The 15747-nt window shown below is 41.0% G+C and overlaps 1 protein-coding gene across 4 annotated transcripts in view; it reads right to left on the bottom strand.

The window, feature by feature from the left end:
• ttc6 (tetratricopeptide repeat domain 6) overlaps positions 1 to 15747 on the bottom strand; it is a 219341-nt gene that overhangs the window by 18412 nt on the left and 185182 nt on the right. For all 4 annotated transcript variants that reach the window (XM_048537047.2, XM_059649195.1, XM_059649196.1 and 1 more), the window contains 3 exons: positions 15151 to 15361; positions 14197 to 14349; positions 13773 to 13943 (listed from right to left, as the gene is read on the bottom strand). In XM_048537047.2, the coding sequence (XP_048393004.2) occupies positions 13773 to 13943; positions 14197 to 14349; positions 15151 to 15361 (535 nt within the window). The remainder of the gene's footprint in view (positions 1 to 13772; positions 13944 to 14196; positions 14350 to 15150; positions 15362 to 15747) is intronic.

Raw genomic sequence — 15747 nt, 5'->3', positions numbered from 1 at the left:
TTATCTAAATAGATTTCACACTAGGATTTGCGAGCTTAAGGTAGGTTGTATTTTAGATGTGAAGTAAACAGGTAAGATGTTAACAACAAATTAATATATCCTTAGTATTATTTACGAAGAATAAACATCTTAACTTGCTTACATCATTGTATTTTAGTTATAATCTGGAGGGTGGACTAAATCTTTGTACATAATCCGAAATTCTATGGAGCTGGTTTAGAATCTAATCTGGCCTTTGGAGATTTTCATTTGAAGTTGTACATGTAAGAGACAAAAATGTCTTTTGAATGTAGATTTATCATAGTAGCTGTCATTGTAAAATGATCAAGGTTTTGATATAGTTAGAACATGTAACATGTTACTTGATTTTTTTTTAGAAAACCTTCCACAACTGAGTCAGTCAAATATCTTTGAAATCTATTTTTATATATGTTGTAAATCCTGAAGCTCAATCTGGGATCTAATCTTGATATTACTGTTCAATTGGCAGGTCTCACATAAAATACATTTCACGTAACATATTTGTTACTATGTTTAAGCATAGGTTCAAAGCTTAGTGCCCTGCTGGTATAAAGGTTGCTGTTATTGTAATGTCTTGCAATTCTTGTACAAAAAAATTGAGATAAGAAATGTATTATGGAATGAATTATTGGTACAGAGATGATTAGAATTCAATTTGTTGTTCAAATTGGGTAGTGGACATTGATTCCACCTGTAAAACCCCCAAACTGGATGGACCATCTGGCACCAACCTTGGCCTGGAAATGACAAGGCAAACATGACCCTATTGGCCCTGCAAAGTCATCTTTGCTAACATCCAGACGTTAGTAGCAAATTTGGGAGCGTGTCTCACAGACCTGTTAAGCAACAGTCTCTGTGTACATCTTATCCCACTGCATCACAGACCCAGAAGAAGGGGTGGCAGATTGATATACAAAATACACAACATTGACTTTGAAAATCATGAAGTCTTGTGGCATCAAGTCAAACAGGGGTCAAGGAAACATCTTGCTGATTACCACATACTGCATGTGCCTCAGCTGCTGATGCAATACTTGTCCATATTGAACACCACTTGGAAGAAGCACTGAGGATGGCAAAGGTTCAGAATGTGTTCTAAATTGGAGACTCCAATGTCCATTATCAATAGTGGGTAAGCAGCACCATTTTGAGGGGAAGGCCTCATCAATCTGTCTGCTGCTGATGCATCATCTGTCTATGACCACATGCATAGTAACGACCACTGCACTGTCCGAAATGAAGCCAAACTCTTGTCTTCACACTGAGCATACATAGAATCTCCACAATGCAGGAACAGGCAATTCGGCCCCACAAGTCCACACTGACCGTCTGAAGAGCATCCCATCCCCATTTTCTACGCCAATCCACCTAACCTGCATATCTTTGGACTGTGAGGGGAAACCAGAACATCCGGCAGAAATCCACACAGATGTGAAGAGAACATGCTAATGCCACACAGTCACCCGAGGGTGGCTTTGAACCCAGGTTCCTGGTGCAGTGAGACAGCATTGCTAGCCACTGTGCCACCCTGTAAACCTTCCAGGTTGTGTGGCACTATCACAGCGCTTAATGAAATTGGCTTTGACTTTAAATTGAGCATCCTGCGGCACTGCAGGCAGTCAGCAGAATCATACTTCAACACTATCTGAAACCTCATAACCAGCATATTCCCCTCATTCTACTATTACCATTAAACCAGGGGGATCAACCCTAGTTCAATGCAGTGAGCAAATAAAAATGCCAGGAACAACATCAAACATACGTAAGATGAGGTGTCAACCTGGTGAAGTTACAAATAAAACTACTTGCATATCAAACAGCATAAACACTGATGTATGGGGTTGAGTAATTCCACAACCAATGGATCAGCTCTAAGCCCTACAGTCCTGTCACATCCAGATGTGCATGGGGGCTGGACAATTAAACAACTCCCTGCAGGAGGAGAAGGCCCCATGATTATTTCTATCTTCAATTATGGAGAAAGCCAAACGCAGCAACGCAAACGAATAAGGCTGAAGCATTTGCAACAATCTTCAGCAAGAAATGCCACATTGATAACTGTCAGCCTCTGCCTGCATTGCTGATGTCAGTCTTCAGGAAATTAACAGATTCATTCCATTTGTATCAAGAAGTGGCTGCAAATGATGAGCCCTGACAACATTCTGAAAATAGTGCTAAAGACGTGTTCCAGACCTTTTTGCACCCATAGCCAAGGTGTTCAAGTATATCCCCAACACTGGCATCTGTGTAGCAATGTAGGGGATTTCTCAGATCACGCACACGCACGCACACCTCAGTAGCTGCTCAGCAATAACCTGTTCAAGGCCATTCTGCTCTTGACCTTATTTATAGCATGGGTCAAACATGGACAAAACTCCAAAGCAGAGATGAGAATGATTGTCTTTGACATAAAGGCACATTTGCCTGAGTGTGGCAACAAAGATCCTGAGCAAAAATAGAATCCGTTATGGAGAAGGCCAGTTATGGAATCAGATGGTAAATCCTCTGGTTAGCATCATACAAAAGAAGATGGTTTTAGCTGTTGGAAGCCGGTCATCTCAGCTCCAGGTTATCTCTGGTTTAGTTCCTCACAGTAGTGTCCTAGACCTGACCATCATTAGCTGCTTCATCAAGACCACTCCATCATAAGCTCAGAATGAGGATGTTTGCTGATTGGTGCCAAATATTGACTCCTCTGAAACTGAAGCAGTCTGCGTCCACATTTAGGAAGATCTGGAAAATAGCCAGGCTTCAGCTGACAAACAGTAATACCAGTGTCATGCAAATGCTAAGTTATGACTTTTATCCAGAGAAGGGAGAATCCAGTCGCCATATCTTTGATGTTCGTTTCCATCACCGTTACTGAGCCCTCACCATCAACATCCTAGGGTATTCTATTAACCAGAAACTGAACTAGACTAGTCATATAGGGGAAGGAAGTGTATGTAAGGCTTAGGAAATGGATATCAGACAAGGCCTTTGAGGAATATAAAGGATTCAGGAAAGAACTTTAAACAAGGAATTAGGGCTATATGGAGCTATGAAATATCCTTGGCAAATAGGATTAAGGAGAACCCAAACACAATTTAGACATGCATTAGGAGCAAAAGATTAGCAAGGCAAAAGGTAGGTCCACTCAAGGACAAAGCAGGAAACTTACCTGTGAAGTCAGAGGAAATTGGGTGATGTCCTTAATAACTACTCTGCATCAGTATTCACCAAGGAGAAAGATGTGGATCATGGTAAGATTATAAGACCATAAGACATAGGAACAGAAATTATGCCCTTCAACCCATTGAGTCTGCTCTGCTGTTCAATCATGGCTGATAAGTTTCTTAACCCAATTCTCCTTTTTTTATTTCCCATAACCTTTGATCCTGTTGATAATCAAAAACCTATCTATCACTATCTTAAATTATACTCAATGACCTGGCCTCCACAGCCTTCTGTGGCACTAAATTCCATGGATTCACCACTCTGTGGCTGAAGACGTTTCTCCTCCTCTCCAATTTAGGAGATCTTCCTTTTTACTCTAAGGCTGTGCCCTTGGGTCCTAGTCTCTCCTACCAATGGAAATACCTTCCCAGCATCCACTCTGTTCAGGCCGTTCGGTATTCAGTATAGGTCTTTGATTATCAACAAGAATAGAAGCACAGACTATTTTCTAAGTAGGGAAAAATCTCAGAAGTCTGAGGTGCACAGAGACTTAGGAGTTCTAGTCCAGGATTCTGTCAAGGTAAACTTTTAGTTGAATCAGTAGTTAGGAAGGCAAGTACAGCTTTAGCATTTATTTTGAGATGACTTGAATATGAAAGCAGAGAAGTACTCCTGAGGCTCTATAAGGCTCTGGTCAGGCTACGTTTGGAGTATTGTGAACTGTTTTGAGCCCTATATCTCAGGAAGGATGTACTGGCACCGGAGCAGGTTCAGAGGAGGTTCATGAGAGTAGTCCCAGGAATGAAAAGCTTAACATACGAGGAACATTTGAGGACTCTGGGTCTATACTTGATGGAGTTTAGAAGGATGGGGGTGGAGTTCCACCCCCATCCTTCTAAACTCCAAGTATAGACCCAGAGTCCTCAAATGTTCCTCGTATGTTAAGCTTTTCATTCCTGGGACTACTCTCATGAACCTCCTCTGAACCTGCTCCAGTGCCAGTACATCCTTCCTGAGATATAGGGCTCAAAACAGTTCACAATACTCCAAACGTAGCCTGACCAGAGCCTTATAGAGCCTCAGGAGTACTTCTCTGCTTTCATATTCAAGTCATCTCAAAATAAATGCTAAAGCTGTACTTGCCTTCCTAACTACTGATTCAACTAAAAGTTTACCTTGACAGAATCCTGGACTAGAACTCCTAAGTCTCTGTGCACCTCAGACTTCTGAGATTTTTCCCTACTTAGAAAATATTCTGTGCTTCTATTCTTCTTAATAAAGTGCATGACTTCACACTTTTCAACATTGTACTCCCTCTGCCACTTGTTTGCCCACTCTCCTCACCTGTCCTTCTGCAACCTTCCCCCCCCCCTCCTCAATACTCCCTGTCCCTCTGCCAGTCTTTGTATTATCTGAAACCTTTTCCAGAATACCCTTAATTCCTTCATCTAGATCATTAATGTACAAAGTGAAAACTTGTGGTCCCAGCACTGACCCTAGTGGAACACCACTTGCCAGCAGATGCCATCCTGAGAAAGACCCTTTTCAGACTCTGGCTGTCTGGCAGAAAGCAATCTTCTATCCATGCCAGGGTCTTGCCGCTAACACTGCAGGCCCTTATCCTCAGCAACCTCCTGTGCAGCACCTTGTCAAAGGACTTCTTGAAGTCCAGGTAGACAACATCCATTGGCTCTCCTTGGTCTAATATACTTGTTACTTCCTCAAAGAATTCCAACAGATTTGTCAGGCATGACGTCCCCTTGATGAAACTATGCTGACTTTGCCCTATTTTACCATGCATTTCCAAGTATTCAGTAATTTCATCCTCTGCAATAGACTCCAAAATCTCATCCACGACTGAGGTTAGCCTAATCAGCCTGTAATTTTCCATCTTTTGCCTTACTCCCTTTTTAAACGGGTGTTATATTAGCAATTTTCCTTTACTCTAGGACCCTGCCTGACTCTAGGGATTCTTGAATGATCACCACTAACACCTTCATTATCTCTTCAGCTATCTTCTTAAGAATTCTGGGGTGTAGTCCATCCGATCCAGGTTTTTTTTTTATCCACCTTCATGCCATTCAGTTTTTCTAGCACCTTCTCCTTGGTGATGGCCACCATGCTCAGTTCTACCCCCGACTCTCTTGAATGTTTGGGATATTACTCATGTCTTCCATTGTGAAAACTGACAGAAAGTAATTATTCAGTTCCTCAGCCGTTTCCCAGTACACTCTTCAGCGGTCCAATGTCCACTCTCGCCTCTTTCATTATGGAGGGGTATGTTGAGGAATGTCGATGTAAAGGAGGAGGTGTCGAGCGTCTTGAAAATCATTTGAGGTAGATAGATCCCATCAGACCCTGGGGACTTATCTCAGGGTACTGAAGGAGACAAGGGAGGAGATTTCTAGGGCCTTAACAGAGATCTTTGTATCTACCTTAGTCAAAAGATGGGTCCCATTGCCTATTCTCTAGTCTAATGTTGTTTCTTTGTTCAAGAAGGGCAACAAAAATAATCCAGGAAATTATAGATTGGCAGGCCTTCCATCAGTGGTAGGGAAATTCTGGAGAAAATTCTTAGGAACACAACTACTCACATTTGGAAAAGAATGGATTTATTTGGGAATGGCTTTTGTTTGTGGGGAGGTTTTACCTTACCAATTTGTGAGTTTTTTGATGAAGTGACAAAGGTGATTGAGAGTAGGGCAGTGAATGTTATCTCCATGGACTTTACTAAAGCAATTGATAAGGTCCCCATAATAAGCTGATCCAGAAGATTAAGTCACATGGAATTCACGATGAGTCGATAAGTTGGATACAAAATTGATTTGAAGACAGGACAGTTGTGGAGGTGTGTTTTTTTTTCCTGACTGGAGGTTTGTGCTCAGCGGTGTTCCACATGGATCAGTGCTCAGACCTCTGTTTGGAATGTATATAAATGATTTGGATTAAAATGTAGATGGTCTGATGAGTAAGTTTACAGACGACATGAAAATTAGTGGAGTTGTGAATAGTGAGAAAAGTTGTCAAAGGCTACAGCAGTATATAGAACAGTTAGAAAGTTGGGTGGAGAACGGCATTTGGAATTTAATCTGGACAAGTGTGGGGTGGTGTATTTTGGGAGGTTAAATGCAAGTGGAAAATATACTTTATAAGACTGGACCCTTCAGAGCATTAATATACAGAAAGATTTTGGAGTGCATAACTCCCTGAAAGTATATACCTCCCTGAAAGTGGAAAAGCTGGTTTAAAATAAAGGTACATGTCATGTTTGCCTTCATCAGTCAGGGTAGTGAGTATTAAAGTTGGCAAGTCGTGTTGCAGCTACGTAAGACTTCAGATAGGCACAAGAGGTAGTAGTTGGAAGGTGCTACCAAGGGAGGTTGTAGAAGCAGATAATGATAGCAACATTTTAAGATGCATTTAGACAGTCACATGAATAGGCAGGGAATAAAAGTAAATGGACCATGTGCAGGCAGATGAAATTCGTTTAGAATGGCATTAAGGGCAACACAGAAATAGTGGGCTTAACAGCCTGCTTTTGTGCTGTACTGTTCCATGTTGAATGTTCATATAAATACTGTAACTACAAAGTTAAGCCAGATGTAAGGAATCATGTAATGGGGAACACCCCTCCTGACTCCAAAGTGCTTCCACTGTCTACAAGTAACAATGGAATACGCCCCACTTACTTGGATGGTTGCAGCTCCAAAGTTCAAACAGTTTGATATCATCCAGGATAAAGCAGCTTGTTTGACTAGCATCAGTGTGGGTGGCATGGTGGCACAGTGGTTCGCACTGCTGCCTCACAGCGCCAGAGGACCCAGGTTCGATTCCAGCCTCCGGTGACTGTGTGCAGTTTGCACGTTCTCCCTGTGACTGCGTGGGTTTCCTCTGGTTTCCTCCCACAGTCCAAAGTTGTGCAGAGTAGGTGGATTGACCATGCTAAATTGCCCATAGTGTTCAGGGAGGTGTAGATTAGATGGGTTATAGGGGGATGCGTCTAGGTGGCATGCTGTGAGGTTCAGTGTTGGTTCGTTGGGTCGAAGGGCCTGTTTCCACACTGTAGGGATTCTGTTCTATTCTATTCACCAAATCCATAAAAATTCACTCCACCACTGATGCAGAGCAGTGTGTACCATTTACAAGATGCACTGATGAAATTCTTCAAGATTCCTTCGATCATATCTTCCAAACCCATAACCACTACCATCTATGAGCACAGGGGCAGCATATAGTCATAGAGATATACAACATGGAAACAGACCATTTGGTGCAACTCATCCATGCTGACTCGATATCCTAAATAAATCTAGTCCCATTTGCCACCATTTGGCCCACATACCTCCTAAACTCTTCCCATTCATATCCCCATCCCGATGCATTTTAAATGTTGTAAGCGTACCAACCTCCAGTACTGCCTCTGGCAGCTCATTCTATAAGTGCACCACCTTCTGTGTGAAAAAGTAACTGCTTAGATCCCTTTTATATCTTTCCCGTCTCACCTTAAACCAATGCCCTCTGGTTTTGGACGACTCCACCCTGGGGAAAGACCTTGGCTATTTACCTTATCCATGCCCCTTATGATCTTATAAACCTCTGTAAGGTCACCCATCAGCCTCTGACATTCCTGGAAAAATAGCCCCAGTCTATCCAGCCTCTCCCAATAACTTAAAACTTCCACACCTGGCAACATCCTCGTAAATCTTTCGTGAACACTTTCTAGATTCACAACACTCTTCCTACAGCAGGGAGACCAGAATTGCATAGAGTACTCCAAAAGTGGCACAACCAATGTCCTGTACAGCCACAATATGACTTCCCAACTCTTACCAATAAAGGCAAGCATACCAAATGCATTCTTCACTATAAGACAACAAAATGTGAGGCTGGATGAACACAGCAGGCCAAGCAGCATCTCAGGAGCACAAAAGCTGACGTTTCGGGCCTAGACCCTTCATCAGAGAGGGGGATGGGGTGAGGGTTCTGGAATAAATAGGGAGAGAGGGGGAGGCGGACCGAAGATGGGGAGAAAAGAAGATAGGTGGAGAGGAGAGTATAGGTGGGGAGGTAGGGAGGGGATAGGTCAGTCCAGGGAAGACGGACAGGTCAAGGAGGTGGGATGAGGTTAGTAGGTAGATGGGGGTGTGGCTTGGGGTGGGAGGAAGGGATGGGTGAGAGGAAGAACAGGTTAGGGAGGCGGAGACAGGTTGGACTGGTTTTGGGATGCAGTGGTGGAGGGGAAGGGCTGGGCTGGTTGTGTGGTGCAGTGGGGGGAGGGGACGAACTGGGCTGGTTTAGGGATGCAGTTGGGGAAGGGGAGATTTTGAAACTGGTGAAGTCCACATTGATACCATTAGGCTGCAGGGTTCCCAGGCGGAATATGAGTTGCTGTTCCTGCAACCTTCGGGTGGCATCATTGTGGCACTGCAGGAGGCCCATGATGGACATGTCATCTAAAGAATGGGAGGGGGAGTGGAAATGGTTTGCGACTGGGAGGTGCAGTAGTTTGTTGCGAACTGAGCGGAGGTGTTCTGCAAAGCTGTCTCCAAGCCTCCGCTTGGTTTCCCCAATGTAGAGGAAGCCACACCGGGTACAGTGGATGCAGTATACCACATTGGCAGATGTGCATTCTTCACTATGATATCTACCTGTGACTCCACTTTCAAGGAACTATGAACCTACACCTCCAAGGTCTCTTTGTTCAGCAACACGCCCCAGGACCTAATCATTAAGTGTATAAGTCCTGCTCCTATTTGCCTGTCCAAAATGCAGCATCTCACATTTACCTAAATTCATTTGCCACTCCTCAGCCCATTGGTCTACGTGATCAAGATCCCAGACATGTGAGAATACTACCATCTGCACATTCTTCTACAAGACATCAGCATCTCATTTTGAAATGTGCCATCATTCTACGGGGAGTGAGTATCAACATTTTTCCCCAACAACATTGTTGATCTATGTACATCAAATGGATTACAGCAGTTCAAGAAGGCAGCTCACTACTACCTTATCAAAACCAACTGGGGATGGCCACAAACCCAGCAAAGCTCATATGTCCTGAGGGAATAGAAAGCAAGTTTCTTCTCAAAAGAAACTAGTGTAATGTGAAGGGTTAGAAGCATTGAGTTTTGTTATACAGATTGATTTGTGAAAAATTACAGTGAATTTGTTTTATTTAGTTCTAATTTTTGGCATAGATTTTTGAGAGTTGTAGATACTTTGTGGATCAATCAATTCCCATATTAACTAGTCATGGCAAGATGTGATTCACACATGAGGGAAACCTGCTGGACCTTTATGCGCTGTTTTGCAGCAGAAAAGCCCTTCAAGCTACAGTCAGAGAGTGACAAAAATATTTAAACTGAAGAGTGGCAAAGATCTGTAGGACTGTGAAGCTATTTAAATCCCTAGCATTTTAAAACTTTAAAAAGCTGCTTGTATCCGGTGAGGAGATTTTTTAAAAAATCTGATCCAGCAGTTACAGTACTGGTTTCTTGGCATTGTCATGAAAACTTACCATTATGCATTTATTGATGTACGGTTGTTTTCCACAACTTATAACAATGCAGACAATTTGATCCTAACAGATCAAAGAATGTATTAAAGAACTGACTAGCTGTCATTGTGAGGTTCTGAATAAAACTTTTCATCAGAAATGGGGGAGGGGGAGAGGGTTCTGAACTAAATAGGGAGAGAGGGGGAGGTGGATCAAAGATGGATAGAGGAGAAGATAGGTGGAGAAGAGACAGACAAGTTAAAGAGGTGGGCATGGAGCCAGGAGAGGTGAGTGTAGGTGGGAAGGTAGGGAGGGGATAGGTCAGTCCGGAGAGGACTGACAGGTCAAGTGGGTGGGTGTATCGGAACTAGACATCCATAGTAAAAATGAGGTATTGGGGACTAGGGAATTGGAAGTTCTAGAGAAGGTGGAGGGCGTGGGTGGTGCCACGGACATAGGTAGGGAGGCCTGGACCAAGGGGGAGAAAATGGAATCCAGACAGGTGGAGATGAGTTCGGTGGGGCAGGAGCAGGTGGAGACAATGGGTCAACCAGGGCAGGCAGGTTTGTGAATTTTGGGAAGAAGATAGAAGCGGGCGGTCCGGGGTTGGGAACAATGAGGTTGGAGGCTGTGGGTAGGAGGTCATCTGAGGTGATGAGGTTGTGGATGGTTTGGGAGATGAAGGTTTGGTGCTCGGGATGGGGTCATGATTCAGGAGGCAGTAGGAGGTGGTGTCGGAGAGTTGGCGTCTGGCCTCAGCGATGTAGAGGTCAGTGTGCAATATTACAACTGCGCCTCCCTTGTCCACAGGTTTTATGGCGAGGTTGGGATTGGAGCGGAGGGCTGCGCGTTCTGCAGGGGAGAGGTTGGAGTGGGTGAAAGGGGTGGAGAGGTTGAGGTGATTGACGTCTCGACGGCAGTTGGAGATGAAGAGATCAAAGGAGGGTAGGTCTCCCCTGCCCCCACTGCATCCCAAAACCAGCCCAGCTCATCCCCGCCTACCTAATCTGTTCTTCCTCTCACCTATCCCATCCTCACACCTCAAGCCGCACCTCCATTTCCTTCCCACTAACCTAATCCCACCCCTTGACCTGTCCGTCCTCCCTGGACTGACCTATCCTCTCCCCTACCTCCCCAACTAAACTCATGCTCTACTGGCTCCATCCTCACCTCTTTAACTTCTCTGTCTCCTCTCCACCTATCTTCTCCTCTATCCATCTTCGCTCCGCCTCACCCCTCTCCCTATTTACTTCAGAACCCTCTCCCTCTCCCCCCTCCCCCTTTTCTGATGAAGGGTCCAGGCCCGAAACGTCAGCTTTTGTGCTCCTAAGGTGCTGCTTGGCCTGCTGTGTTCATCCAGCTCTACACTTTGTTATCTCAGATTCTCTAGCATCTGCAGTTCCTATTATCTCTGAATAAAACTTTGGTTTTATTGTTTGAAAAGGCAATCATCATTGGTGCCGTTTAATGGAATGAAGATAATAGGAGCTGTTGTGGAGCAATGGGAACATTTCTATCTCTGAGCCAGAAACTCCAGGTTTAATTCCCATCCAGACTTGTTGGTTATGCAAAGTGTGTTTATTATATTACCAAATAGGTTAGGTGTCAGCCTGTAAATCCTTCTAACATACCTGATGGCACAGAGTAAGAGCAGGAGAGTTTGCAGTATTTTCCCCAAAAGAATGAGCCATACTTTAGGGGATCTGGAAATTCAAGCCCATGTGTTTTACTTCCCTGTTTAAACCAACTGTTTTCTGCTCTGCCCTTAGTGATCAACAATATGTCCGAAGAAGAAACGCCTTTTATAAATGTGGAGCTATTGACAACTGGACTTTCATCCTCTGTGAAATGTAGCACTCCTGAACTCTCCTATTTAAACAGAGATAACTTAGTGGGAAAGACTATAGAGGTATCTAGAATAGAATATGACAGCTTTGAAACACAGAGGATGCTTTGTCAATCAGTCTTGTTCAAATCTGGAATACCATCCATCTCTCCCATATCTAAATTTGTAAACCCCAATTATGAAAGTTTTGAAGACTCGCCTTCAAGTCCTGAGAATACTCAGAAGCCTGGAATTATAAACAATGGCAATTATAAAATAGGAACAAAATCAGGGAATATAGTTACGTCAAGCAAATCTACATATTCTAAAGGAGCAAATCTCTCAACAATCCTTGAAGAAAGCCAACAAAATGTGGCTTTGTCAGAAACTGAACAGATTCACAAATCCAGTACTACAGATGTCATGGATGACTCTACAGCTAAAGAAATTGATGTTGAAGATGGCCAAACAATACCAAGATCTCTCAAACGGCTTAGTAGGAATAATACTGAAGAAATTCTTAAAGACCAATCCAAGTCACTTTCTCCGAAATCTCCTAAGAGAGACTCAAGTTATCTTGGGAAATCTATTAGCGTAAAGAAAAGATATAGGAAGAAAAAAATCCCTATTGAACAGGTATGTTTAGAGTTTTTTTTTAAATTGTTCATGCAAGATTTGATTTTTAAATCTAATTAACATGCAACATGATCTGTGGGAGATTTGCTGAACACATTGACTCTTAGTAACGTTTTACGTAAATGTGCTTTTTGTAACTGGCCTGAATGCTAATCTGGAGGTCTTCATAATTGCTCATCTCAACTCTGAAAATAGTTCACTTTTTTACTAAAAATAAAAGCCCTTGACACTGGCACAAATTCATAACTTGGCTCAATTTTTCTTCAGGTTTAAATTATTCCAACAATTTGGCTGTGTCTCTGAACTTAGGTCAGTGGAAATGAATATTAAACAAAAGTTCATAATAGAGAAAGAAACATCTTGTATGCTCATGATGCATTCAACAGTTACTGTCACTAATGCTAAACAAATAGGATTCTTAATCAATGTCCAGTTTGCTTAGTTATGCAACAGCTCTTTTGCAGAGGCTTTTAAAATTTCATGGGACTGAGTGTAAAACATTTCTCCTTAACTATCTTCCAGAAAATTCGGATAAAAGAATGGACGATTCGCCAGCTAACCAACATTGAAGAAGCCACTAAGCATGAGCTAATTGTAGAAGTTGACTAATTGTGCACAAGTGCAGACATTTGAAAAGACATGGCAGATGCATCTTTGTATTTTCAGTTAATTCTATTATTAAAATAATGGACTATGCCTAGGCCTCACTTGACTTGTAGATACCCAGTACCAGTTCAGGATTCCTAAAATAGGAAAGTGTTCTGTTTACTGGTGTTAACACTTTTTTTGATATCATGAACATGAGATTGTTGGAAAAGGCAATGAATGATGCCCCATTGGAATTATTGCATTTATTATACAATAGAATAATACAAGGTATTGGGTTATAGTTAGATATTAGAAGTTAGTTGTAGTTCAGTAGTTAACATATTTTGCTGGCCGCAAAGGATGCAAAAAGACTATTTTTCCTTTGATGAGAGGTACAAGTAGATAAATTACAAGCCCTTCCTTTTCAAAGTTGTTGGCAGTCCCTTTTAAATTTAAAATCCAAATTGAGATTAATAACCTTTCACAAGACAGATAAAATCAGTTTGATGCCTGGTAATTTTCAGAGATGTTAAATCCATCTGATCCTATTCAAGTTGCTATAGTGGATGCGACTCTCTGGATTCATATCCATTAGATATGGATTATGCTTTACACGTTTGAAAACTAGACTCAAAATGAATGCATGTATGATTAAGAGATGCTTGTTAAGCTAAAATGAGGATGTAGGATTTCACTAATTAGATGCCTTTTTTAAAAAAAAATGGCAACGCAAGCAGTTATCTACTTGTGTAATTTTCCTTACCAACTAGTAATGACTCAAACTACAATTTACACTTGGACGTTCTTTTGATCCCTCAGTCCTATGCTGCAACTATCCATATTGTTTTGCTTCACAATGTGTTTTTTTGCTATTACAGTAAAATAGTTCATTCAGAAATACATAATTGTGTATTTTAATCTATATTGGAATTGATTTAAACCAATAGTGGGAATAGAGATCAACATTACACAGTACAGTAGTTGCGAAGTGGATTTAATACATTGAAGTTTATAAGTTTTAAATGTTGTGGGGGAAAAGTGCAGTACCTGTGTAAATTGTCTGTTGTAAAAGTAAAGGTTGGCTGCATTAAAATAAGCGAGTGAATAGGTGGGATCGAGAGATATAGCTTTCTGATAGTCTCTCATGGCATTGGGTAGATCGCCCATGAACTGGCTGATCACTCCACGGTTCGTAAACAGCTTTGCAGATTTACAGATCTGTAAGAAATAAGACAGCTTATTTCACAATGCAAATTTATTCCACATGATTTATCTTATGTACTAATAATTAGCAGTAATAGCTACAACACTTGAACAGGATTTCCTTTACATAAAATCATGCTGACTTACTCTAATTATACTGTGCTTTTCTAAAGTGCATTTTGTTAAGACTTCCTCAATAGATTCCAACAATTTAATACAATATGGAGATGTGTGCCTTCAAATTTTCAAGAAATATTCTTGTGCCTACCTTCAATGCAGCATTGATATCCTGAAATGCTGCAAAGGTATTCAGCATTTGTAGATTAACTACTGCACGACCTTCATAAGCATCATGAAACATTGGATCAATATCAATTGTAATTGAAAACTGATTCCATGCTTTCTGAAATCTTCCCAGAACCTGAAAGGGGAAAGTCATAATTTCATTAAAGGGAATCATCATTTTAAAAACAAAAATCCTTGATTTTCAATTGATATTTGTGATATATTTTGAGTGTTTATTTAGAGCTGGGGTATTTTAAAATTGCATTTACATCTAGAAGTGGAATTATAAGTTGCAAGTTATAACTTCTAATTTTAGATCATCTACCAATGCAAAACTGAGTTGGTTAAAGCTGCAGTGCGAATCAATGTTTTTCTTAGCAATTTACATTTGGTTCAGCAAATCCTTTATCTTGGGTATCAAAGTCCTGAAGATATCTTTTAGGATGTTGCAATTTTTAATTCATTTGCTTTCACCAAAGTAATGATCATTGTTGTGTGAAACAGAATACATCAAATCTTTTGAATGTTCATAATCTGGAAACGTTGAGTAAAGCTTTACTTCAACAGGAGGGTTTAAAAGCAACCTCATCAGAATCTCTGTAACCTTCCTCCCAGCTACAATCTTTCTAAAAGCATCCCATGTTTTTACCTTAGGACTCTTAAAATTCACACTGTAGAATTCCTTCTTTGTTCTACATTTGGGGCTTCTCTTTCACTTTAACATTCTCCTTTTAAAGTTCACCACTTTGATTAACATTTTGTTGACTCTTCCTAATATCTCCTATCTTCATTCAACATCTATACTTTTCTTCACGCCTCTCCAAAAAATATCCAAAGATGCTTTGTAAATGTAAATTATGTAGTTCTAGAAAATGTTTTCTAAATCCAACTTTGGAATTTTAATACTTAAATAATAAATCACAGGGAACCTCCTTACCTGAAAGTTGTATCCTAAGTTGAGTCTCGATTTCACACATTTGGGATTTAAATGAAGTGCTTGCACAAAGTCTTTTTGTGCTTGCTTTATTCCAGCTGTGTTACCAAAATCCATGTACACATTCCCACGTCCATTATACGCATCCACAAAAAATGGGTCCAATTTCAATGCTTGACTGAAACTGTTTACAGCGTCCTCTAAATAGTGAAGTCTTAAACACAATTCACAGAATAAAACATTTGTTCATTCTTTGTAATCTTTTACATTCTGTTATCTATACATAATGGTCCACCTTGATAAATTGTCCATGTTGAGTAGCAGTGGCACCTTAACTCTTTATTCCTTCCAAAAGACAGAATAATTTAATTAAAAATTTTTCAGTTAATATGATACAAATTATTGATCAAAGTTTTATACCATTTTTTATTGGTTATGGGGGTAGATTTTTATTTTACTGCCTAGGCATAATTATGTGGTTGTGCTCTGTTGTTAATTATGCAAATTATTCATATTTCATCTCCAACAGTTCTACAAAGATGACTTTAGACTTTTAACTCTCTTCTCACAAATAAAAGAGAAAAATCATCTGAGTGTGCC

The sequence above is a fragment of the Stegostoma tigrinum genome, chromosome 10, assembly GCF_030684315.1.
Source record: "Stegostoma tigrinum isolate sSteTig4 chromosome 10, sSteTig4.hap1, whole genome shotgun sequence".
In the NCBI taxonomy this organism is placed as follows: Eukaryota; Metazoa; Chordata; class Chondrichthyes; order Orectolobiformes; family Stegostomatidae; genus Stegostoma; species Stegostoma tigrinum.
The sequence above is the reverse complement of the archived record's forward strand: the minus strand, read 5'-3'. Positions and strand labels throughout refer to the sequence as shown.